We start from the raw sequence: 27120 nt of genomic DNA, 5'->3' as shown, positions 1-27120 counted from the left end.
TCATATTTACATTACATCTAAGACAAACCATAATATTCATTTTAGCTGTGTCATATATCCCTTTATTCACTCATTGTCTGACATTAAAACTCTGTTGACGATCCTTAACTACATGATGCCATATAAACAACCACTATTTAGATTTAAGTTTCCCTTAGAAGCAGATCTATAAAAAATTAAGGAAAACTTTACAGCGATACAGATATTCAGTTTTCTTTATAGACGGTTTCAACTTAACAACATAAACAAACGTTACTGCATATGCACACTTTTGTGACCCCAACTCAACTTCCAGTACACATTCACAAACAATAGAGCCCCTGTAGATTATTTCTGATAACAGTCAAAAGAAACCGAGTAGAAGTGTTACTTGTCTAAACTTGTCTCTTCAATATTATGAATTTAGACCAAACTCAACCGCTAGATGTCAGTGTATCATACGGTTTCTTTAAATGCGACCGAACTACAGGACACATTAAACAAATCGTTTATTCAATAAAATGAACATACAACAAATTTCATCAAATCATTAATTTAATACAATCATTATGTAAGAAAATAAGAAGTTAAATTCATATTAACATAAATGAATTAAAGTATAGTTATCATTAGACACTAGCCAAACACAAGCCGGAAGTTAACTTGAGGTCAGGCGCCCTCGTTCGATGAAACGCTCTATAAAGACAGTACACTCAGAATCTCATGGAGGAACACACATTCCCTTTCTATCGTTCTCTCGACGTTGTGTCATTGAGTTGAGAGTCATTGAGTTGTCGTTGAGCCATCGCATCGAATTCTTCTCCTGCATTTTTATTGCTGGTCCTATGACGTGGTGTAGTGGATTGTCCCTTCTCCAGCGGCTTTCCATGGCCGTCTCGGCAGTAAACCAGTGTTGTTTCTTTCTAAAAGAGCAAATTTCTTCAGTGCGGTATGTTCCGCTGTGCTCGTGGGTGCAATGCACTCATCGAGGAGGGGGACAGACACGACATCTACCTCAGGTGTCTGGGCCTCCGGCGATCCAGACGTTGCCTTCACGAGCTGCTGTGTTCTTTCGGGGAATCAGCCACCACCTCGCCTGCTTCCCGTTCCGTGACAGCAGTGGCCCTGCCGTGCACTACAGTGAGTGAGGGTCATATGGGGATTACCGTGAGCCTTAATCCGTCAGCCTCGCAGACCGTTCCTCAAGAGGCGCTCCCACCCCGTCTTGCTCCTCAGCCACGCATTCAGAAGCGCTGCGTGACGATGTCGCTTGCAGCATCTGGAGAGATCGACTAAGGCTCCCTTCCAAGGTGTGTAAGGTTTCGGCATCCCTGGTGTCGAAGGCTTACAATGCCGCGGGGAAAGTTGCCTCGGCTCTTCACGCCATGGCCATCCTGCAGGTCCACCAGGCGAAGTCATTGAAGGAGTTGCATGAGGGAAGGACCGACCCGGGGCTTATGCAGGAACTCTGTACCACCACTGACCAAGGTGACTGCGCGGGCCCTGTGTCGGACGATGTCCACACTAGTGGTCCAGGAGAGACACCTCTGGCTTTACTTTGCGCAGATGCAAGATGGCGGGAAGGTTCGCTTTCTCGACGCCCCCATCTCGCAGGGTGGGCTGGTTAGTGATACGGTCGAGGACTTCTCTCAACAGTTCCCGAGGGTAAAGAAGCAGACGGAGGCCATAAAGCACATCCTGCCCTGCCGCGACCCGGCCGCCTTCCGGCCGTCGAGGCACCGTGCAGCGTCTGCTTCCCAGCAGCCCCGCCCCTCTCTGACACCGGCTCCAGCGGACTTACCCAGTCGGCCCCCAGAAGAAGACGTCGAAGTGGAAAACACCACCCCGCCACCAACTTCCGCGGAAGCAGAGCGTTCCAGACGGCAGGAGCCCAAGAAAAGCGGGGGGCTGCGCCCCATCCTGGATCTGCTTACCTTGAACAGGCACTTGCACAAGCTGCCATTCAGGATGCTAATGCAGAAGCGCATCCTTACGTCTGTCAGGTGTCAGGACTGGTTCATGGCAATCGACCTGAAGGACGCAAACTTTTATGTCTCAATCCTCCAACCTCTGTTTGGAGACAGCCCTCCCCTTCTGCTGACCTCCAAAACGGACAAAGTCGAGAAACCGACAGAAAGGGAATTTCTCGGTTACGTATGTAACCTCTGTTCCCTGATGGAGGGAACTAGACGTCGTGTCCTTTCGTGCCACAACGCCGGCCGCCCGCTGCAGCAGTCGAGACAACGATTCTCAGGCTCCTCAGCACAAAAAGGTGAATGAATGCAGCACGCCGGCTCCTTTTTATACCCGGCATGCACATTTCATTCACCAATTTCTCTAAACACAACAAACAACATTTATCTGTAAACACAACTCTGCACAATCTCGAAACAAACCTGTGATTCATCTCCTTACAGTGGCACGCATGGAATATCTCTCCTTTCTGGTTTAATATTTGAATTGAAGACGGCAGCGGTCAAGAAGTGACGATTGATATGATATTTATTCAGTACAAGTCTAAACAAGCAGGCAGGAGAGATAAGTTTAACATCCCGATCACAAGCTTCAGAGATAAAACATCCAGCTTTCTCTGGATAATGTAAAGCAACAGCAGCTCACCTAAATGTTGTGTGATTGAAACACTGCAGCACACAAGCTTAGTTATAAAAAATACCATGGTGTTGATTCTATGTAGTTATCCTCACAGCGTGAACGGCCCATTCTTGCACATAGATCAAAATAATTGAATCCCTTATGTCGCAAGATCTTAAAAAAATCCATGATATTGGAAGCTAATCTTGAAACGAGTAGTAAGAGGCGTAATTGTGAAACACTAGTGAACTGTAATCAAGTTCTTATGCTAGTGAAGAATAATGTTTATAGAGACCCTCGTACAGCTGACACAATGAGATGAAAGAGTCTTCAACAATGAATCCGGAGTGGAAACAGCTGTTTTATGATAATAAATTCAGCTTTTCTACCTTTAGTGATAATGAAATGCATCTACACGGATGATGTCTCTAATGTGTCCACTGATAGAGAGACAGACAGACACGGAGACACGGAGAGACAGAGAGAGAGAGCGAGACAGAGAGAGAGAGCGAGACAGAGAGAGAGAGCGAGACAGAGAGAGAGAGCGAGACAGAGAGAGAGAGCGAGACAGAGAGAGAGAGCGAGACAGAGAGAGAGAGCGAGACAGAGAGAGAGAGCGAGACAGAGAGAGAGAGCGAGACGACAGAGAGAGCGAGACGACAGAGAGAGCGAGACGACAGAGAGAGCGAGACGACAGAGAGAGCGAGACGACAGAGAGAGCGAGACAGAGAGAGCGAGACAGAGAGAGCGAGACAGAGAGAGCGAGACAGAGAGAGCGAGACAGAGAGAGCGAGACAGAGAGAGCGAGACAGAGAGCGGTCAGAGGGAGAGACAGAGAGAGAGACAGAGAGAGACAGAGAGCGGTCAGAGAGAGAGACAGAGAGCGGTCAGAGGGAGAGAGAGAGAGAGACAGAGAGCGGTCAGAGGGAGAGAGAGAGAGAGAGAGACAGGGAGACAGAGAGAGACAGAGAGAGACGGAGAGAGACAGAGAGAGCGAGACAGAGAGAGCGAGACAGAGAGAGCGAGCGAGACAGAGAGCGGTCAGAGGGAGAGACAGAGAGAGACAGAGAGCGGTCAGAGAGAGAGACAGAGAGCGGTCAGAGGGAGAGAGAGAGAGAGACAGAGAGCGGTCAGAGGGAGAGAGAGAGAGAGACAGAGAGCGGTCAGAGGGAGAGAGAGAGAGAGAGACAGAGAGCGGTCAGAGGGAGAGAGAGAGAGAGAGAGCGAGACAGAGAGAGAGAGCGAGACAGAGAGAGAGAGCGAGACAGAGAGAGAGAGCGAGACAGAGAGAGAGAGCGAGACAGAGAGAGAGAGCGAGACAGAGAGAGAGAGCGAGACAGAGAGAGAGAGCGAGACGACAGAGAGAGCGAGACGACAGAGAGAGCGAGACGACAGAGAGAGCGAGACGACAGAGAGAGCGAGACGACAGAGAGAGCGAGACGACAGAGAGAGCGAGACAGAGAGAGCGAGACAGAGAGAGCGAGACAGAGAGAGCGAGACAGAGAGAGCGAGACAGAGAGAGCGAGACAGAGAGAGCGAGACAGAGAGAGCGAGACAGAGAGAGCGAGACAGAGAGCGGTCAGAGGGAGAGACAGAGAGAGAGACAGAGAGAGACAGAGAGCGGTCAGAGAGAGAGACAGAGAGCGGTCAGAGGGAGAGAGAGAGAGAGACAGAGAGCGGTCAGAGGGAGAGAGAGAGAGAGAGAGACAGGGAGACAGAGAGAGACAGAGAGAGACGGAGAGAGACAGAGAGAGCGAGACAGAGAGAGCGAGACAGAGAGAGCGAGCGAGACAGAGAGCGGTCAGAGGGAGAGACAGAGAGAGACAGAGAGCGGTCAGAGAGAGAGACAGAGAGCGGTCAGAGGGAGAGAGAGAGAGAGACAGAGAGCGGTCAGAGGGAGAGAGAGAGAGAGACAGAGAGCGGTCAGAGGGAGAGAGAGAGAGAGAGACAGAGAGCGGTCAGAGGGAGAGAGAGAGAGAGAGAGAGAGACAGGGAGAGATCATTTTTAGAATTTAGAATTTGAAAACACATTTTATTACAATCAAGAATAACACATTATTTCATAACATTATTCTACATTCAAAAACATACATAATAAAACCAACCTTTATACTGTTCATAAATAACACCATAAACTACTCATTTACTGCAACCAAATAGCAAAACTTAAAGTCCTTTCATGAACAGAACATAATACCTCTCCACTACACCATTTCATTTCAAAACATGGCAAATCATTCATAGCCTTATAAAAATTAAAATCTATAATTATTCTTGTCTTTATTACATTGGAAAAAACCATCAGTACATCTTGTCCGTTTTCGATCTTATTCTTCCTACTTCCTACATAGATTGCCATCTTTGATTGGCCCAAAACTAAATTCAACAACTGACACACCGTTTACACATGTTTTAACATATTTAAAACAAATAAATATTTGCATAGAGAATTTTTCATTAAATTGCTAAAAAAAGACTCCTCAACAATATCTTTCACAAAACATAAAAGCATAAAAAATGGTCTCTCTCTGAGAGCAAAAAGGACAATCAGCACTTATCTTTAATAAGTTTTCGGTTTATTACCGAAATATGAGCATTCACAGCTATAACACCATGTAAGATTCTCCCGCTCTCTTAGGTAACGGTGGCTTATATAGTGCTCTCCACTCTGGTCTAAAATCTCTACTAAGCCCTATGACCTTATGCCATGGTGTATCACTCTTGTTTTGCAAAACTTTTCTGTTTAAAACTTTCACACTATGTTTATACACATATTTCACATTAAATGAATCAGCACTGAAACATACATTTTTCTTTTCCAAAAAAGGACCTTCACACTCATCCATTTTAGGTGACTCCTCTTCCACAAGAACTGACCTCCACTTCATTAAAAGTTGATGAACCAACCTAAATGATTTAACTACCAATTTTTCTGCTATCTTCTCAATATTGTCCAAGTCCGGTCCTGCAATATTTACTAAACGTCCCAGTGTTGTAACTCCTGCTTTAATTAATAGTCCAGTGTTTGCAGGAAAATGAGAACCGTTTACCACATTTTCAAAACGAGTTCCATAAATCAGTGGTTCTTGAAGTAACCAAAACAAACTTGAATTTTGGCCGATAATAACATCAAACAAAATCCAAACATTAAAAATGTTCTGATAAAAAATTGGTGCCTTCAGTGTATTAATCTTTAGAAGTTCCATCAAAAACAGAGACTTATCAATCAATACCTAGTCTTCCTAGGCTCTTCAAAATCTCACCAGCAACAACCTACGAATTTGAGTTTGATGATCCATACAAAAGCTGATGTAAAACCTCATTCGAAAAGCTGCAACTCTACTTTGCACATTTATAAGGCCTTGACCTCCTCTATCCTTAGATAAAAAAAGTACACTTTGGGATACCCAGGGTAACTTTTCCCTCCAAAAAATCCATCAAAACCTTCTGAATATCAGAGAGTAAACACAGAGGAGGGTCCACACATGCTAAACGATGCCACAATGTAGAAGCTGCAAGGTTATCAATAATTAATGTGCGTCCCCTATATGACGTCTTTGGAGTCAACCACTTCCATTTTTTCAATCTTCCTTTTACTTTTTCAAAGGCATCATCCCAGTTTTTTTTAACAGTAGAAACATCTCCCAGAAATACACCCAAATATTTAAAATCTCCCATGGACCAATTTAAGTTATTTGGGAGCTTTTGTGCACCCTGTAACCAAAGTCCAACCAAAATCGCTTCGCTTTTGTCCCAATTTAGCTTAGCTGAAGATATTTCTTTAAAATCATTTAAAATATTTACCATGTATGTCTTTTTGGTCACTAATTAAAACCACTTCATCATCAGCATAAGCTGATAGTGAAACAGTTTTTCCAGAAAAAGGTTTCTTTTGTGTTATCTTTAATCTTGCATAAAAGAGGTTCTATTGCAATAGAATATAGCATACCAGACAAAGGACAACCTTGTCTTACACCTCTTTCCACTTTAAAAGGAGCACATAAGCCACCGTTAACCTTAAGAATACTTTCAATATCATTATATAAAACCTTAATTTTTCCAAACAAAATCTTTAGTAAAACCAAAAGCCTCTAGAGTTTTTAACAGATATGGGTGTTCAACCCTATCGAGGGCCTTCTCCTGATCTAAAGAGATTAGGCCAACATCCAGCTCTTTCATTTTGGTCAATGATATATTATGAAAACCTCTCCGGGATACAATATTTTTGGTCAGAGAGAATAACCTGCTCTAAAACCCCTGAAAGTCTATTAGCAAGGGCTTTAGAGAGTATCTTATAGTCACTACACAACACTGACACTGGTCTCCAACATTTAATTTCTGTGAGGTCTCCTTTTTTAGGGTAAGGACAGCTCACAGACAAATGGCCATTTGTAAAACTGTAATTTAAAACCTGCAGCAAGTCTTCCCCCAAGACAGACCAGAAGGCTTTAAAAAACTCGACCGACAAACTATCTATACCTGGGGCCTTCCCAAGAGCCATACTTTGAAGTGCTTTTTTCAGCTCTTCCAGACATAGCTCACCAGTAAGATCCCCGTTGGACTCAATAGAAACGTTCCGTAGCTTTTAAAAAAAGAAATACTTATGTTTTGTTCTTCTTTTAGCTCACTTTTATATACGTCTTTATAAAAACTAGAAATTTGAATTTTATTAACATCAGTCAACATCCTCCCAGATTCAGATCACAATGAATGAAAAAACCTTCTTTCCCGGAATCCATGCCTTAAAGGGCCTTGTGCAACTCCCCCAGGCTTAAAGCACCCGAGAGCTCTGCATTGGCCCCCTCTGACACAAAAAAAAAAACTCTCAGAATCCCATACTGATCCCAACTCATTCTTGTATAAGTTTGCATAAAAACCACAAGCTCCTTTTCTGTATTTCCGTATGACTAGATAAAATGAATCCTGCCTCAGAACACAAAGCATGCAAAAACATTTTTGCCCATTTTTCTTTTCAAGGCTAAAACAATATTTAGATGGTGCATCTTGTGTTTTCAACCCCAGTAGATCTGCTAGCTGGGTTTTCTTATTTGAGATCATCTCCGTGTAATTTTGATTACTTGTTAACTCAGCTAAATTCTGTAATATAATTATCTCTGCCTCCAAGTCCTTCATAGAACTATTCAACTCTTTGGTCACCTTGCCGGTGTACTGTTGATAAAATTGTTAATCCCACCATTGCTGTAAGTCTTTAAATTAATCTTTTGTATTTTTTAATTCTTCCCAAATTACTTTAAATACATCCTTAAAATCCAATAAATTAGTATTTAAATTCCAGTATGCACTATGTGTCATGATCGCGGGTGGTGAGACACGGACAGAGGAATCAGGTGCAGATAGCGGGTAAGGTGTTAACAGATAACGAATGACAAAACAAAGACCCACGAGGGGGTATAAAGAAACAGGGTGTAATCATAACATAGAAACAGGAACAAGGATTAACTAACTAAACTAGACAAGACTAAGACAACACTTAAATTAAGTGCAAATAACTGGACTAGACTAAATTTACTAAGGCAGGAACTCACCAAACAATCACAATGTACCAGCCCAAACAGAAGACACAAGGGCATTAAATAAGGGACCAAATCAAGAGGGGAACAGGTGTAGGGCATGAATCAATAACGAGGAGACGAGAGGATGGGAACAGAGACAAGACCGGAGAGAGTGTATGGAAGGCTATAAGGGCCGTAAATGCCTCTCTCCACACAAAACATGAGACTCTGTCATGATCCTGCCACTAAACCAAGAGAAACATGACATGATGTGGCAGAATCATGACAAAAGCCCCTCCTTAAGAAGCAGCAACCTGATGCTCCTCAAGAAACAAACAAGACAAGACAGACTGTGACAATTCAATTCAATTTTATTTATATAGCGCTTTTCACAATTTGCATTGTTCCAAAGCAGCTTTACAGGGGAAAAACGAAAAACCCAAGAAAGGGTAAAATATATAATGTTATATAATAAATCCAATTATTCTAGTAAATAATATCTAATGTCAGCATCTCCTGGTGGTTTATTAAGCATATTTGCTTTAAGTGAATGCTTGGCTGAAAAGATGCGTTTTTAATCTAGATTTAAATTGGGCGAGTGTGTCTGATACTCGAATAATATCAGGAAGGCTATTCCAGAGTTTAGGTGCTACGTATGAGAAAGCTCGACCCCCTTTGGTGGATTTAGTTATTCTAGGTATTATCAAAAGTCCTGCGTTTTGAGATCTTAGAGAGCGTGATGGGTTGTAGTGTGATAGAAGCTCTGTTAGGTAGGTAGGGGCTAAACCCTTTAAGGCTTTATAAGTGATTAAAAGAACTTTAAAGTCAATACGATACTTAATGTGTAGCCAGTGAAGGGTTGATAACATTGGGGTTATGTGATGGTATTTTCTGGACCTGGTTAGAACTCTGGCAGCTGCGTTCTGAACTAAATGTAGTTTGTTTATTGATGATGCAGGACAACCACTAAGTAGCACATTACAGTAGTCAAGTCTTGAGGTCATAAATGCATGAATAAGCTTCTCCGCGTCAGCAACACACAGAATATTTCGTAACTTAACAACATTTCTTAGGTGGAAAAAGGCTGTTTTTGTGACATTTGAGATGTGATTTCGAAATGACAGGTTGCTGTCTAATATAACGCCTAGATCTTTTACTGTATTTGTTGGAGTAACAGTACATCCTTCAACTTGTAGTTTATAATCAGAAATATTTGGTTTGCGTGTCTTTGGTCCGTTAAGTAATATTTCTGTTTTATTAGAATTTAAAAGAAGGAAATTACATGTCATCCAATGTTGTATATCTTCAATGCACTCTGCCAATTTGGATAGCTGGGAGGAATCATCTGGTCTTGATGAGATATATAGCTGAGTATCATCTGCATAGCAATGGAAGCTAATTCCATGTTTTTTTATAATGTTTCCGAGGGGAAGCATGTATATGGAGAACACACAGGGGTCCCAGAACTGATCCCTGAGGTAATCCATAATTTACTTGCGTTAGATTGGATGATTCCCCATTTAAATGGACAAATTGATGTCTGTCTGACAAGTAAGATCTAAACCACTGTAGTGCCTGTCCCTCAATACCGGTATAATTGTGTAAGCGATCTAGAAGTATGTTATGGTCTACGGTATCGAACGCAGCACTAAGGTCAAGCAGGACCAGGAGTGAGATGTTACCTTTATCTGATGCCATAAGCAGGTCGTTTGTAATTTTAACGAGCGCAGTTTCAGTGCTATGATGCGGTCTAAAGCCTGACTGAAATTTTTTCGTGCATGTCTTTATTTTGTAAGAAAAAGCACAACTGAGTGCACACTACTTTTTCTAGTATTTTAGACAGGTATGGGAGATTTGAAATCGGTCTATATTTTCCAAGTTCATTTGGATCTAAGTTTGGTTTCTTGATTAGAGGCTTAATGACGGCCATCTTAAAGGGTCCTGGGACATGGGTTGATGAGTTGATAATGTTGTAAATGGGCTCAATTGCAACAGGTAGTAACTCTTTTAATAATTTAGTTGTTATGGGGTCTAATAAGCAAGTTGTTGGTTTAGAAGTTGCGATAAGTTGAATTAAATCTTCCTGTTTTATAGGTGTAAACGCTGGAGCCTTTGTTTTGGAGCGATGGTTGGTGCTAATTCATAGGACAGATTTGGAGGTTTAGTTTTTACAATTTTGTCACGAATGTTTTCGATTTTCTCTGTAAAAAATTTCATTAATTCATTGCTACCGAGGTGCGGCGGAATAGCCAGGTCAGGTGGAGTCTGTTTATTTGTTAATTTAGCGACTGTGCTAAATAGAAACCTTGGATTGTTTTTGTTGGTTTCTATGAGGTTACGAAGGTGCTCAGCCTTTGCTGCTTTTAGTGCCTTTTTATAACAATTTGCACTCTCTTTCCACGCCATTTTAAAGACTTCTAATTGCGATTTTATCCATTTGCGCTCTAGTTTGCGAGTTTCTCTTTTAAGGGCGCGAGTGGTGCTATTGTACCATGGTGCAATATTTTTCTCATTAATCTTTTTTGACTTCATAGGTGCAACAGCTTCTAATGTATTAGAGAAAATTACCCAATTTCCTGGTCATGACATCGAGCGATTCTTTATTTATTGGTATGGTTATTCAACGCAAGCACTTCAAATGATTTAAATTTATGCTCTGTTCTCTGAGTTACAGTAAGAAAGTTTCTAAATATTGTAGCGACGCCGCCACCCCGACCAACCGGACGTGGCTCATGCATATAACAGTAACTTGGTGGGGTACACTCATTTAGGCCGAAATATTCATTTGGTTTAAGCCAGGTCTCGGTAAGACAGAGTATATCAAAACTGTTGTCCGTGATCATTTCATTTACAATTACTTCCTTTGAATTTAGTGATCTAATATTAAGTAGGCCGAACTTTATAAATTGGTTTTGGTTGTTTATTACATTGTCTTCAGGTTTAATCACGATCAGATTTTTTCTCTGACTTTAGCCAAAATTTTTACTTTGTAGTATTATTCGGGGGACACATATAGTCTCTATATATTTGGAAGCAGTAACATTTATAGCAGGGAGGGAGACTTACCTGAGGGAGACATAGTCAACCGGTGCGTAGCGCCTTTGAGATGTTGTCGGACAGGAGAGCCGCTCCGATGCTGCTGGGGTGCAGGCCGTCGGGGCGGAAGAGCCTAGGTCGCTCCCAGAACAGATCAAAATTATTTACAAAGAGCAGCTTCTGTTCAATACACCATGACATCAACCATTGGTTAAGCGAAAAAAGTCTACTGAACTTATCATTCCCTCGTCGGTAGGTAGGCAGCGGTCCTGATACGATAATCCTCGCTGTGGGCGATGTGTTGCGTACCGTCTCGATCAGACTCCTGAAGTCCCTCTTCAGGATCTCCGACTGGAGTCCGGCGGCCTCGGCCCTGAGCGGTCTCGACCCTGGCGGTCTCAACCCTGGAAGGGAGTCCGGCGGCCCCGGCTCTGGAAGGGAGTCCGGCGGCCCCGACTCTGGAAGGGAGACCGGCATTCTCGACCCTGGAAGGGAGTCTGGCTGCCTCGACCCTGAAGGGGAACCCGGCTGTCTGCTGGAGAGATCCCTCTGTCTGCTGGGTCCTGTGATGGCTGGTACATTCTGTCATGATCGCGGGTGGTGAGACACGGACAGAGGTTCCAGGTGCAGACAGCGGGTAAAAGGTTAACAGACTGTCTGTACCTGGTTCCTCTGTCCGTGTCTCACCACCCGCGATCATGACACTTATGTGGTTTAATATGATTTAAAAAGAAAAAACTCAATACCATATGATGATCAGAAAAACTGACCAGTGATATGACACAACTTTCAAAAATACGAGCTGTCCCATGTATACTGTCTCTGTCCATCATGAAAATGCCTCCAAACATCACATAGATTATTCACATTTATCATCTTAATAAGATGGTTACGTGAAAGGCATATGGGGCTCAATATTCAAAATAAGGCTGGTTACTGTCCTCCAACTTGCATTTTCTGAGTTTATTAGAAATCTCTGCAAAAAACTCAGTCAAAAAGCAGCAATTCTGCTTTGCAGATGGACCAGTCCTTTCACCACCTTCCTCTTTTGGTAAATACAAAATATTTTGTATTACCCAATGTAGTTTGTCCCAAAAGAAATGTATCAAAATTGATTGTATCTTTGCCAACAAATAGGTTGGTGGATCGACACAAGCTAACCGATGCCGCAAAAAGGATGCAACCAAGTTATTTAGTATAATCACCCTTCCCCTATAAGACATTGATGATTTAAGCCACTTCCACCTGTCCAGTCGACCTTTTATCTTCTCAATTACTCCTTCCCAATTCTTCTGCACAGTAACTTCATCACCCAGATGCACCCCAGATATTTAAAACCATTTTTTTCCAAATTAAACCACCTGGTAGATCTGGCATTTTCTTTCCATTTTCCCAGCAACACTTTTCTTCCAATTGATTTTTGCAGAAGAAATCGATTCAAAATTACTGGCTATTCTTATTAAACATCTTTATGGCCTTCAATCATTACAACAATGTCATCAGCATACGCTGATAACTTAATTGCATTATTGCCTTTTGGAATTCTTAAACCAATGAGCTCTTTTCTGAGTTTGTTTAAAAAAGGTTCTATTGCCAGTGCATAAAGCATTCCGGACAAAGAACAACCTTGTCTGATTCCATGATTCAGGAGCGCATAAGCCACCATTAAACTTCAACACACCCTCAATGTCATTATACAAAGTGTTTTGTCATGATCCTGCCTTCTCTTGTCTTGATTTTTTGGTCTAGGGGCAGAATCATGACAGACTCACGTGTTTTATGTGGAGAGAAACCTATAATAGTCAATCAGGACATAATATGCGTTCTCTCCATTCTCGTAATTTGGCCCCGCCCCTCTCGTTCCTAGTATAGCTTTCCTCCTGTGTCTCATTACCCACACCTGCCCATTGTTATCTCCTTTGTTAGTCTAACTATTTAATGCCCTCTTGTCTATTGTCTTGTGCTCGTTTCTTTGTACATGTTTCCTGCCCTGTACGTACGTAGTGTTCAAAGTTCATGGTCTTGTGCCCTGTTTGTATTGTTCTAAATAACCTAGTGTGTTTGGTTATTTTTGTCCCCCTTGTGGGAAGTGGTTGTTTTCTATTTTTGTATTTAGTTTAGTTCGTGTTTCCCCCTCGAGGGTGTTTTTGTTCTTGTTGTTATTAAAGTCCATTTGTTAACCTCTTCATCCCTGCTGCCTTGCACTTGGGTTCTTCCACTGTGATTCACGACAGTTTTTATTTTATCACTAAAAGTAGAATTAAAACCGAAAGCTTTCATTACTTTCCATAAATAACCATGTTCAACACGATCAAAAGCTTTCTCTTGGTCAATGGAAATCAAGCCTGACTTCAAAAAAGTCTCTAATTAATGAAATATGATCAAATATTGATCTGCCAGGGATGCAATAAGACTGATCCGGATGTATAACCTCTTCTAAAACCTTTCCAAGTCTTGTTGCTAACACCTTCGAAACTATTATATAAATCACAACATGACATTTACATTTATTCATTTGGCAGACACTTTTATCCAAAGCGACTTACAAGTAGTTTTATACAGTGTCACATTACTGCAGAGCAATCAGGGGTAAGGTGTCTTGCTCAAGGGCACTTCAGTCATGACCTGCTGGCACTGAGATTAGAACCTGCAACCTTCTGATCACAAGACCAACACTCTAACCATTAGGCCACAGCTGACATGACAAAGAAACAGGTTGCAAACTTGTTATCTGAGTTAAATCACCTTTTTTGGTAAAAGTTAGTTTTAGACAAACTATTTAAAACTTCCAATAAATCGTCTCCTATTATAATCCAATTAGATTTATAAAACTCAATTGGAAGTCCATCTATTCCAGGAACTCAACCACATTCCATGTTTTGAAGATTCTTATACAACTCTTCCTTTGTTATAGGTTTATTAAGAGCCTCATTAGATTTTCAAGAAATCTGAGGTAAATCTCTAAAGAAACATTGTTCTCTACACTGATCTTCTTTGGACTCATTTTTATACAACTTTTCTTAAGAACTAACTGCTCTCTTACACATTTCAATTGGTTCTGAAAGTAAAACCCCACTCTCAGATTGTAAAACGTTAAGAAATCGTCGTTGCCCATTTTTTTTCTAACCCAAAGAAAAATTTGGATGGAGCATCCATCTCATTTGAGTTTTGAAACTGTGATCTTATTAATGCTCCTTGTGCTTTTAACCTCAACAGATCAGATAAAGCAGATTTTTATGTTTAAAATCATCAATAGGGTCTTGATTCCCAGTTTGTGTTGAGCTTTGAAGTCTTAAAACTTCAGCTTCTAGAATCTGAACCGATCTAGTCAATTCTTTAGTGACATTCAGGGTGTATTGTTGACATAGTTGTTTTATTCTAATTTTTCCCAAATCCCACCAGTTCTTTAAAGATGGAAAATTATTCTTTTCCCTTCTAAAACTAATCCAGAAACAATCTAAAATGTCTTTGAATTGACTATCGTCTAAAAGCGTCGTATTAAGATGCCAATAGGCACTATTTGGTTTAACAGAATTCATAGAGATTACATATCCTATTAAACTATGATCTGAAATATCAACCGGAGAAATAAAACATCTTTTAAAAATATTAAGGTGGTGTTTAAAGGCATACAACTTGTCTAACCTTGTTAATGATAACAAGTTATCACGAGCATGTACCCAAGTATATTGTCATCCATACATCACTTAATTCATGCGTTTCAATCATTTGAATGAGTCTCCTGTGTGATGGCATATGTGGCTCAATATTATTTCTGTCTAAATTGCTTACTGCACAATTGAAATCAGTTTTCTTCCTCTTCTAAAGTTTTACAAAGGGTATCTAAAAATCACATTATTTGTATTGGCTGACTTGGGGCATAAATACATATAAAAATAAATACATATTTTTTCGAATTTCGCAATCACTTTTAAAATTCTTAAAAATGCTTGTTTTTTTACAATATGTGTGTTGCTTTAAACAAGCTTTGATCTACTTCCATCAATAAAACATTGTCCTCCTTATTTGGAGTTTTTTATTGTCAGAATCAGTTCACTATGTTCACATAGAGTCAGTCGACACAAACACTGTATAATCAAAATCATAAATTCTGAATTTTAAATTCAATTTTTGTTCGTTCCCATTGTTTAAAACCATGTAAGTAAACCTTCTGAAGGAAACGACATGTTTCAACAGTTCCGACTTACTACCAATTGCGATCTTCTTAACAGATTAAACAAGTTTACCAAAGCGTGAAAGCTCTCTTGCTAGCACTCCGTCCTTGACAAACGGTGGAACATTTGACAAAGTCACCTTTTTAGCTGGTGAAGATAGGGGCAGTACAGATGCAAATGAACCCCGCAATTCTGTCTACTACCTCTGGCTTGAGGCATGCCCGGTTACATGTAACAATGCCCTCTCCCACACTGAAAAGCCTCTCTGATGGGGCACATAAAATCCACGGTCAAACTCATATAGGGCTGCTTCGTTCGACTGGACCACAGGTCCATTGTGGCTGAGTAAATGACAACCCCTCCAGCTCTCTAGTGATCTTTTCACGAGTACTGTTGTACAGGCAAGGCAACTTCAGCAAAGTATTTGCGGCTTGGTAACACAAAAACCCCTGCTTTTCCACAGTGTATATGGGCACCATATCTCTTGCAATATATTTCGCCACTGCATCCGTGATTGCTTTCTACCGGGCCCACTTCTTGTCATAGGGGATACAATTGGAAAATCTTTCCAAGACTAGTTTGTTTTTTTGCGGGTGTGTTTGAACTGCGGTCTTATTCGTTTCGTTGAGAGGCACACACCTCCCACTCGGCTGCATGCCTCTGTTTAAGATGCTGGAACAAGTTTGTAGTTCTGCTACCTTTTGGTAACAATAGCTGTAAAACAGACTTTGCAATGTGGCGTTATTTGTTCTGCATCTGACACCGAAAAAGCGAACCAATTCCAAACAACGGATGTAACCGTGCCTTCCTTTGCAACAAGCTCTTCCCTGTTGACGGCACATGTTGTCTGTGTGGCTTTAAGGAAAGCGGCGGAAGGACTGATCCCACTCTGAACTACAGAAGCCTAAGGGGAACGTCGGTCGTAGAAATTAAAGAGAAAACCGATTTTCATTAAAAACAAATCGCCAAAATTCTAATTCCAGTTAATCGATAAAATCTATTAATCGCCCAGCCCTATTAATTACAAGTGATACACAAAATAATCTCACTTTCTAGGTAATAAAGAGAAAAGAAACAGAAAAACTCACTCAAACAAGCCGCCACTTGTTCACACGCTCACGCACTTCCCCCAGCCATTCCGCACATGCGCACACACACAGAGACCAAGAGAGAGATACAGAGAGAGAGAGAGAGAGAGAGGAAAGATGTAAATATCCCACTGTGTGGAAACCAATTAGAGGAGCCGTTCTGTCGCCACGGCACTGGCAGGATCCCTGCATAGTTACCATAGCAACCGGCTGGTCTGGATGACTTCAACAGAGTGTAAAATGCAAATGTTATTCCCAAAAGCAGTCTGTCAGATCAAATGCTCGTCTTTCTGCTGAATGGGTAGAGTTCAGTCTTGAATGATTTGTTTTGTGCTCACAAAAGGAAGAGAAAGCGCTTTAGGATTCAGAAACAAACTCAACTCATTTCACTTCAAACATTCAGTCACAGGAAGTTCATCATTGAGTGATAATGGCAGATATGCTTTTTTATTTGTTGCCTTTCACAAATGTTTCATTGACTGAATATTGTTCTGTATTATAGAAATATGGATGAAACGCTGCTGTATTAGTGATTTAGGATTTCTCTGGAGTGAAGCTCAGATCTCACTCGTTCTCTCAGTCTTTCTAGTGTTCTTATCTACTCCGCTCAACACTTTATAAACACTGCTTACCCAAAATAGAGCCTCTATCTAGCCCTTTAGAGAAGAAAGCGGCTCATTATGAGATGCTGAAGTCGCCATGACAACACCAGAAACTTAGTGGCACTGTATGTCAGGGGAGACGCTAGCTCGTATCTAATGAGTTGATGTGTGAGAGAAATCTGTGGTTCACATATGCTTACTGTATTTTTCATTTGTAGGAGGCAAAAAGGTGACCAACAAGGCAACACTGTGGTATGTGCCTCTCTCTCTTCAAAATGTCGACAAAATCATTGAAGTTCCTCCTATCGAGGTAAGACTGCAGACCTCAATATACACTACACACTGTAAAGAAGTGATCACTTACTCACTCGCTACAAATCTCTGCTGAACACAAACAAATGAGTTTATATGGAAGCTTATCAACAGCCATCTCTGTTTAAAGCATCACATGAAAGGTTTGCTCTGGGTTGTGCTGTTACATGACTGCTCTGCCCGTGAATTTAATCGTCTGGGTTGTGTAAGTCCTACAAGGCATAGGTCTTATTCATAACCTACATGAATTGAGATGTTGGCCTTTTTTTAAATACACTGAATAAAGAACGAAATGAAGTCATATGTTTGTGGGATGGCGTGAGGATGAGTAAAAGATAAGTGAAGTGTACATTAAAGTGAGTAACAGTGCATTTTATAACAGAGTTGTTTAAAACACCCTTATCTGTTATACAATGCACTGTAATCCACCACTTCACAAGATTTATTGCTTTTATAAAACGGTTATTCCATGTGCGTGGCAAGGCCAAGAAACACAGACGCGACAACAGTGGCACAGTGATACTTACACTATGTAATGCAGTCTGCAGTTTCAAATCTTAACGGCTTATTACATCGGCTCATTTGAATGGTTTGTTCTTTTTAAATAACAACCGCTCAAAACTGTAACCTGGATGATGCAAATCATTTTGACAGCCGCAGTTTAATGTGTCACAAATAATAAATATAAATATGTCTTTTAATAACATCTGTGACATTATATTTACAAATAATTAAACCTGTTTGCGATGTTTGAACGCAGTTTCATACTTTAAAACTGAAACTAAACAGCTTTTCCTCGCCGTAGATCTGCATTCGGTAAAAATTAGCTAATAAAATATTTCAAATTCACATTTTATGTCCAGTTTTTTCCTCATGTTGTATGTAGCCTTGTAATAAGCGGGATAATGTACAAGCAGCCGGCTGTCATCTCAAAATAAGACCCTTCAGTGAGACACAAAACCCTCTGCTTCACGTCCTGATCACACTGAAGGCATTATTCTGCAATAACAACCGGCTGCCTGAACATTATCCCTTACATAGATCACGGCTCAACCAATCAGTATCAAAGACCTGGGGCCTCATTTATAAACGTTGCGTATGCACAAAAGAAGGCGTACGCCTTGACGGGAAAATGTGCGGTCCTTCACGCAAGCTCTGACCCAGGAGTACGCACAAAAACGGGTGAAATGGCGACACCGTCGGCAGATAGAAGAAAAACGTGTGAAACTGTAGACTGTTGTGTAAAAGAAATGGCAATACTGCCTCTCATAAATAACATGAAGACTTCACAAAGCAAGTCTTACAATTAACAGCCACAACACAGAAATGCAAATTAACACGTATTTGCAAAAAGAAAAGTGAAATATGTTCTGCAATAATCTTGGCATGTTATGCAATTCATCCTCATAAATAATATGGTAAACAGAACGAAATAATGTACAAAACTGATATTCTTGACAATGTCCGTCTGGCGGAGCAGATATAGATGCAATTAGATAGACAGATAGATAAATCGATCGATGTATTAATGGTCCACTGGGGAAAGTTGTTTTCATAGTAAAAATTTCTTCATCAGCTACGGAATCATGGTATTCATGTATATGCCTTTAGTTTATTTTATTTTTGATAAAATAACGTATGACGTATGTCTCAACCATTCAGAAAGCTATTTGCACTGAACTATTTCCCATTTCCCCCACTGTGGCAGACACACTCTGGAGCGCTAGACGCTGTTTTGCCTCGACCTTGATGTCTGACTATTTCTTTTATATTTCGGCCACGGTCCGAGGTTGTGAGGCTACAGCATTTACGGCATCTGCAACCTTTTGCCACTCAAGTGCCTTTAGTAATGCCCACACTGTGCCCTCCAAACAACATATTTCTCCTCTTTTCCACCTCGCCAACGATATCTTCTACTTCACATTGAGTGAAGTTACGTTTTTTTGATTTCCTCTCTGTGTTTGCCATGATTTCGCCATCGATGAATATTAACTTTTGTGACTATTTATGGGCAACTATGGGCGTAACATGAAGCCGCAAAAGCTGCGCTACATTTAGAATTGATTGTGATTTATTAAGGGAAAACTGCGTAGGATGGTTTTATAAATCCGAATATTTCTGTGCGTACGCACGTCCTATGTTAAATCCGTACGCCACTTCTGACGCAAATCCTACGCAAAGTTTTATAAATGAGGCCCCAGAACTGACGTTTCATAATTATTCGTTTCACACTCTGAGTTTTGGGGCCTTGTAGTGGTGCTGTCATTACAGAAATATTCACAAGTGCCATGGGCAATCAATGACATCTTTGGCTTGCAGAACTGCAGGAATATGAGCACAAAGAGCAAATGTGACCCTGGTGCACAAAACTCAAAATATCAAAATAAAAAATAATCCTTTTATGGAAAAATCATTAGGATATTTAATAAACATCATCTTCCATGAAGAAATTTAGTAAGATTCCTAGCGTAAATATATAAAAACTTTATTTTTGTGAGTAATATGCTATGCTAAGGACTTTTTTTTGAAACCTTTAAATGGCATTTATTTAGATAATTGTTTGCACCATCAGATACAAGATTTAGAAATAGTTACATCTCTGCCATACATCAATGGAAAATAGGGATGTAAACAATATTATGGATACAGTGTTAACACAGTAGAAAAATTGTCTCAATATTATGACTGTATGAAACGATAGTGTAGAAAGGAGACGGGAACCGGCGAACATAAAACAACTTTGACTCAAATAAACAAACAACAAAACTAGCTTAAATGCCCTCACAGTGGACTGCAAGCCACACAAACATAATAAAACATCAGATATAATCCTGGCCTGGTCCTCTTTTGTCGTAGCCTCCTTTATGCTCCCTGAGCTCCTCTGTGAGCGATGCGAGACCGGTGCAACGCGCAGCTGACACTCATTATCACTCGTGTCACCGGCCTCGTCCCTTGCTCGTTACAGATAGGTCTTCCAGGCCCAACAGAGAATGTTAGAGAAAATATTAGATGTTACCTTTGTAAAGGTCCATCTTATGCAATGATTTAATCTATAACTTATACTTGTAAGCAACAGTTTTGATTAGAGGATAAAGAAAAGAGGACGCTTACGGCACGTTTCCAAGTCATTATTTGTCATGGCACACAGAAGGCGGAGACTCAGGTGTGGGCAAAAAGGTCTTAAATAAGCTCACTGGGGGAGAGATAGCAGACAAAGTCATAAAAAATAAAAACTGCAGAAGAAGGGAAATAATCCACTTGAACACAAATCAGAAAAAAGGACAGGCCCGCTTAGAGCGAGCGTGTAGAACCGGTTACACAGGCTGTCAATCAGGCTATGTGCTCCCTCATCCCACGAGAGCTGGGCCGGCCTACTGCAGCGAACGAGAGCATCTCTCAAGTTCCTCAGCCCAAAAAGGTTAATGAATGGGCAACGCCATCTTCCCTTTTATACCCGTATGCACAGGGCGGAGTCTGGCGTGCCATCCCATTCACTAAGTTCATTGGCCTTTTCAAAGTAGAATCGGAAATGATAGGTTCAAAAGTCAAACCCCATTCTGTCTGTCTCGACACGTATGAATGGAAAACAGCACAGAGACAATCTTAATGTACCGTATCATAAAAAAGCTGAAATTAATATATGAATCGTGCACTGTCTTAAAATGTTATTCTGGACACATCACTGAATTATATCAACAGTAACACATTGCATTTGTGACCCTGGACAACAAAACCAGTCTTAAGGCTACATTTTTCAAAATGGACATTTTGACAATACATTTACATTTACGCATTTGGCAGACGCTTTTATCCAAAGCGACTTACATTGCATTATCCTATACATAGGTATCTGCAATCCCCTGGGATCGAACCCACAACCTTGCGTTGTTAACGCAATGCTCTTACCTACAGCTACAGGAAAGCAGTTCACTTGCAAACCAATTTTTGTTCTCAGAATAATTTTCCAGTGACTCTGTTGTTGTTATGTTGTGTTGTGTTGTTGTTATGTTGTGTTGAATGATGTACATGGCCAGTCATGTGTTTGTGCAGTACTCCAGTGCAGAACAGGAGGAATCATGTAAAAAGAGATATGAGGCTCAAAAACTGGAGCGACTGGAGACAAAAGAGAGGAACGATGATGTCATCACACCTGTGTCTCTTCCAGGTAACTGAACTCATCAATGAACTGAATACCTATCACTCTAAGATACGTAAAAAGGAACAGTCCACCCAAAAAAAAACAGTCAGTCTTGTATAAAGTACTTGAAAGCGATACTTGAGTAAAAGTACAAGTATCTTACCAGAAAATGACTTTGGTAGAAGTTAAAGTCACCCTTCAAAATATTACTAAAAGTACCTGACATTTATTGTACTTAAGAATTAAAAGTAAAAGTTTTTTTTCTTTAAAGTGAAAGGTTGGAATCAACAATAACAGGTCAAGTTAATATCAAATAATGCTCATTTGACTAAGTGCAAGAATTATAAACACTCCTACCACCCAGTCACCAACACTATTAACTTGGATTCGTTGCTGTTGTTGGTGTTGTGTAGCCTGTACTGTATTGTGTTAACTGGTCGTTTGTCTCCTGTCTGTTACTAGCTGACCTACGAAAAAGAAATTCAACTCGTTATGTGGCAATAAACGCACTTTGACAATGACCAATACAGGGCTCTAGAGTGCGACTAATTTGGTAAGGTAAGGCTAACTTAAAAAAATCTGAGGTCGCACCGTTCGACGGAGAAAAAAAGTCTCCTCGACTCAAGTCTCCCTGTCACACATAAGTCCCATTACGTGGTCTAAACCAATTAGAGATGTAGGGTGGACCCCCCTCTGATTGGCCGTGGTCCAGATATTCCTGTACGTGCGTTTACATTTGAAATCACGTGTGGTGCAATCAAACAGAGATAGAGGTGAGTAGAAAAGATGAAAAGAACGATTGAAAACTTTTTCGATAAGACTCCGTGCAATAATCTTAAACATTGCTCTGACATGGAGCCATCAACCTCCCAGGTTATGTCAAGCATTGGTCCGAAGACGGCATTCGATAATGAGCCAGATACGATCGAGTCCGAGCCGACTGAAATAAAAAGGGCGAAAGTGTATAGATTTCGAAGAGAGTGGCTCGACAAGTTTCCCTGGCTAAGATACAAAGCTGATGAAATAATGCACTGCATTTACTGTAAAGAGTGTGGGAAGACCATGGCCGGCAAAAGTGCATTTGTGACGAGTTCTAATACAATGATGTAGCGCCCAAATTATAGGAGTCATCGCAGATACGTAGAAAAAAAAACGTCTGTGCATGTTGCGAACAGTCTGTATGTCAGTACACGATCCGTTCCACCTGCACTATCCGTTCGCGCGTGCGCACAACGACGTTGTAGAAACCGCTCATGCGCAAATGATGATTTTGTTGTGGGATGATTTACGACACTGCACGATCTTTTCCATGCTTGCGCAGCTTTGTGGGTACAATTTATTATATTTTTTACTGTTAAATAAAATACAATACTCAATTTACTTCGCTGCTGTCCACCTGGTCTCATTTCACTATGCGTTCTGTCAAGTCAGTTTGAAATACTGTAATGTTTCCCCTGACTTTGTAGTTCTTTCTTCATGTAAATTAATATAGTCTAGTTAGACATATGTGTTATGTTCCTTATTGGCTTCTGTAAACGCCATTGAAGGGATTATTTTACTAGTTTAGATTAAATGGATAGATATATTAGCCTATATAGACCCATACTAATCAATTACTACATTTACATTTACATTTATTCATTTGGCAGACGCTTAAAAGCGACTTACAAGTAGTTTTTTACAGTGGCACATTACTGCAGAGCAATCAGGGGTAAGGTGTCTTGCTCAAGGGCCCTTCAGTCATGACCTGCTGGCACTGAGATTAGAACCTTCTGATCACAAGCCCAACGCTCTAACCATTAGGCCACAGCTGACCATACTACTGACCGCAGATAGAAACACTGTAAGGTAAATAGACATGCCATACAGCAATGAATCGCAAAATGGAGTTTGGAGGAAACTGAAGATTTGCAGTCGATAAAAACACTTTATTCCACATGTAACCAAAATCATCCATGTTCATGTAACAACTCTATTATTTTGGATTGGCAACCACATAAACACATCGTAATGGTAACGTAAGCAACATTTAAAAACATAAAAACAGACTCGCCGTGAACGGTTAAACTATGTAACGTTAGCCTACAAAACAAAAAATATGCTGCCAGTTGTGCCACCTGGCCGTCAAATGTTTCATCGCCTACGTCACGGTACCAATAGTGTAGGAAAACAATGACGTTTTCTAATACGTAATTACGCGCATGCTCAGAACGGATCGTGTACTGACACCGTACATGGCACTCCTAATCGACGGAGACACAGATGTTGTAAATGTATCTAAACCAACTGAAATGTATTTCAGTTCAGTGAAGCATACTTTTTCAGTAAGTTACCTTTCTTTGGTAAAAAAACTAATTTTTTACCAGATTGTTAGTTAATCATTAACAAGTCAATATCGCCTAAATGGGATCCGGTCGAAAATTAGGGTGCACCCAAATTTTATGCTGGTGCACCTAAGAAAAAAAAATTAGGCGGCAAGTAATCCTGAACGCTCCTCTGTAACCTGCCATGGCATTAATTAGCCTAATGTGCAATTAAAAAAATCCCTCCACCGGTGTAACGCTAATTTACCGAAGGAAATATTCTGCCGCTATACCAGAAACCGCTATTAACCATTTCAGGATTATGGATATGTCTTCAAGAGTTTTGTGTGGAATTATTTCGGAGGAAAATCATTGGTGTTGTTAAATATCTGCACATTGGCTAATCAGAAAAGTTAACTAGCACACGTTAGCCTGGCCATCACGTTAGCCAGATATCTGAACAGGCTAACTAAATTATGTTTAATTAACAAAGTTCGGGAGGACCCATAGCATATAATCAGCCGGCTGGTCCACAATCAGCCATAGCGAGCTCATAAATAGGGAAACCATCTTACCTGCTCGATCTCTTAAGATTAAGCATCCCTCCTCCACCCTGGCTCCTCTCCCAAACAAATTTTCTTGCAAGAACCCCGGGGAGTGTGCTCTGGGCTCAAACCGCTCCTGACCAAGGTGTAGTGTTTCGGGTTCGGCTACATCTGGCGAGCTCGGTTCCCAGACAGCACGCCACATCTGGCGAGCTCGGAGCCCGCTTCCCAGACAGCACGCCAAATACATATAACCTTCATAACCAAGCTCTATCTTTATTATCCCTATCAACATCACTGTTATCTGCGCAGGTGAACTCGTGAATTAATGTTTAATAACATTGACATTATGGCTTCATTGAATGCAAATTTATTTAACCTACCTAATTTAAACTACGATGTGCTTCATATTGGATGGGGAGTTTTTGAATGCCCGTCATCTGCTACCGGAGTGGTAACGTTAGAGGCAGAACCTGCAGCAGGTGCTTCCATGATGGCAAGGCATCAATAATGTGATACACCCGGACAAGCAGAACTTCTTCTTCGTGCTTGGCGGTTGACATGAGAACAAACAGGCTTTACGTCACCAACACAAATTTCTTCTGATTTTAATTTGTAGTAACGAGTAACGAAGATAAATATATCGGAGTAAAAGTACACGCTTTATTTATGAAATGTAGTGGAGTAAAAGTGAAAGTTGTCAGAAATATAAATAAGTAAAGTACAGATATGTGAAAATTCTACTTATGTACAGTAACAAAGTATTTGTTCTTCGTTACATTACAACACTGGTTACAGATGATATTTATGGCTACCCGGCCATTTAGCTACATCATTCTAGGCTTACTTGGCTGCGATCTTTTAAGCTCATATAACAGTTGCTTTCCCCAGATTTCTTTCGGGATTCAATGATTTCTGGGTCGTTAATATACTTTGTTACTCCAACCTCAGCCAGTCATGGCTGATGTTTTGTTCAACAGCCGTGTTGAAGAGCTTTTAAAAATATAAAAAAAAAGCATATCTGAGATTATGCAAGATGCTGCATTTATGTTAAAGGTTTCGAAGAACTATAACATGAATCAACTTCATATGCAGCGTTCGTTCTTTAAAGCTACCACCAATTTCGTTCTGATTTGAAGCGTGCAAAGACGCAATGACAATGGTCTTGCTTATAGGCAAGATGGCGCCTTTGTTTGGCATGGCCGCTGCTGGGTCACATTTGTGTCGTTTTTATTTGTTTTTATATGTCTCTTTTATGGTCACATTAACCTTGCCTTTAAACTATTGTGTCACCGCTGTTCAGACATACGATCGTGTCACTCTGATAAACATTGGAGTGTATATGGAAGGACTCTGTAACAGCTGGGAGAGTTACAGTCAAACTTTTCCACCCCCGTTGGTGTGTGTACCCACCCTATTTGATAACCGATTTGTGCTTCGGGGTCGTAGAAATCCCAAGAAGAGACGAAGGAGAAGGGGCTGCAGAGCTGGCGTTCGAGTCGGGATGAGGCTATCTTTGTGGATGGGGGTGCCCAAGCTTCTTTGCGGGCAGCGGCCGCGGTGGCTGCTGCCGGTTTTTCCCTGGGATGTATGCGCTGGGGGCGCTCTGTCGCAGGGTCGCCTTCAGCCCGTCCTGCCCATTGGAGGAGATCCCCTGTGGTCATCGTGGTGCGGTGGTGGAGACGCAGTTAGGAAACTGCAGTTTGTGGCCGACCTGCCTGACCAGCGATTGGCCGCACGGCACCGCTGGAAATCACGTGACTGTGCCAGGTGTCTGCGGCCACTACGGCCTGCCATTAAGGAGACCGGTCTGCCATCATCGCTCCGTTTAGCGCTGCTCAATGCTCGTTCCATCACTAATAAGGCGCATGCCATCAACGATCTTTTCACCAAGGAAAAGATGGATTTTATGTTCCTCACAGAAACATGGCAAAAGGATAAGGAAGCTGTTCATTTAAACGAGCTGTGCTCTGCAGACTGCTCTGTGATTGGGACACCTCGAATGGCTCGGCGAGGCGGCGGCCTTGCTGTTGTGTATCGTGACAGATTTTTATGCAGAGAAATTCACTCCGAAACCTTCTCCTCGTTTGAGTCACAGTTGATTAAGGTCGGTTTTGTTAACATTTTTTATTGTGTGTTAATTTACCGCCCTCCTGGTCCTGCAGGTATCTTCCTTACTGACTTTACTGATTTTTTAACCTCTATGATCAAGCTGGAGAAAGTTTTAATTATTGGAGATTTTAATCTTCATATTGATGATTTGTCATGTATTGCAGCTACAGATCTCCTATCCATTACTGACTCTTTTAATTTTACGCAACATGTCTCAGAACCTACACACTTAAAGGGACACACCCTGGACCTTGTTTTTACATTAGGTCTTGAGATAGTAAATGTGTGTGTGGAGGATGTACATATGAGTGATCATAGTTGTGTTTTCTTTAACCTGAACTTACCTCTGGACCCTTCGCCTCTGAGAATTAAGACTCAAAGGAGAGTTCTTAACCAGGATGTTGCTGAGAAGTTTTCTATTTTGTTTGATCCATGCCAGCTAAGGGGTTGTAGTGATGTAAATGTGTATGCTGAATCTTTTAACAGCCAATGTTTAGCAATTTTAGATGTAGTGGCTCCTATGAAATCAAACATTGTCTCTCTTAAAAAGCCCTGCCCGTGGATAAATACATCTATTCAGAGCTGTAGAAGTAAACGTCGGAAAATAGAGCGCTTATGGAAAACAACTAAACTTGAAGTTCACAGACTTTATCTTAGGGAATTAACTGCTTCTCTAAATGATCTTCTGAAAAGTGCTAGAACTAAATACTTCTCTCAGCTAATAT

General features: G+C 41.0%; 1 protein-coding gene across 4 annotated transcripts in view; it reads left to right on the top strand.

Annotated features, from left to right (window-relative positions):
• Positions 1-27120, top strand: part of acot7 (acyl-CoA thioesterase 7) — a 96846-nt gene that overhangs the window by 15327 nt on the left and 54399 nt on the right. For all 4 annotated transcript variants that reach the window (XR_013787296.1, XR_013787297.1, XM_079467459.1 and 1 more), the window contains exons 4-5: positions 17204-17295; positions 21348-21462. Coding sequence is in view for 2 of the 4 variants with exons in the window: in XM_079467459.1 (XP_079323585.1) it covers positions 17204-17295; positions 21348-21462 (207 nt within the window). In the remaining 2 variants the exon portion in view is untranslated. The remainder of the gene's footprint in view (positions 1-17203; positions 17296-21347; positions 21463-27120) is intronic.

This window comes from Barbatula barbatula (assembly GCF_947034865.1).
Source record: "Barbatula barbatula genome assembly, chromosome: 11".
Classification (NCBI taxonomy): Eukaryota; Metazoa; Chordata; class Actinopteri; order Cypriniformes; family Nemacheilidae; genus Barbatula; species Barbatula barbatula.
Note: the sequence above shows the minus strand (reverse complement) of the source record. Positions and strands in the feature narration are given on the sequence as shown.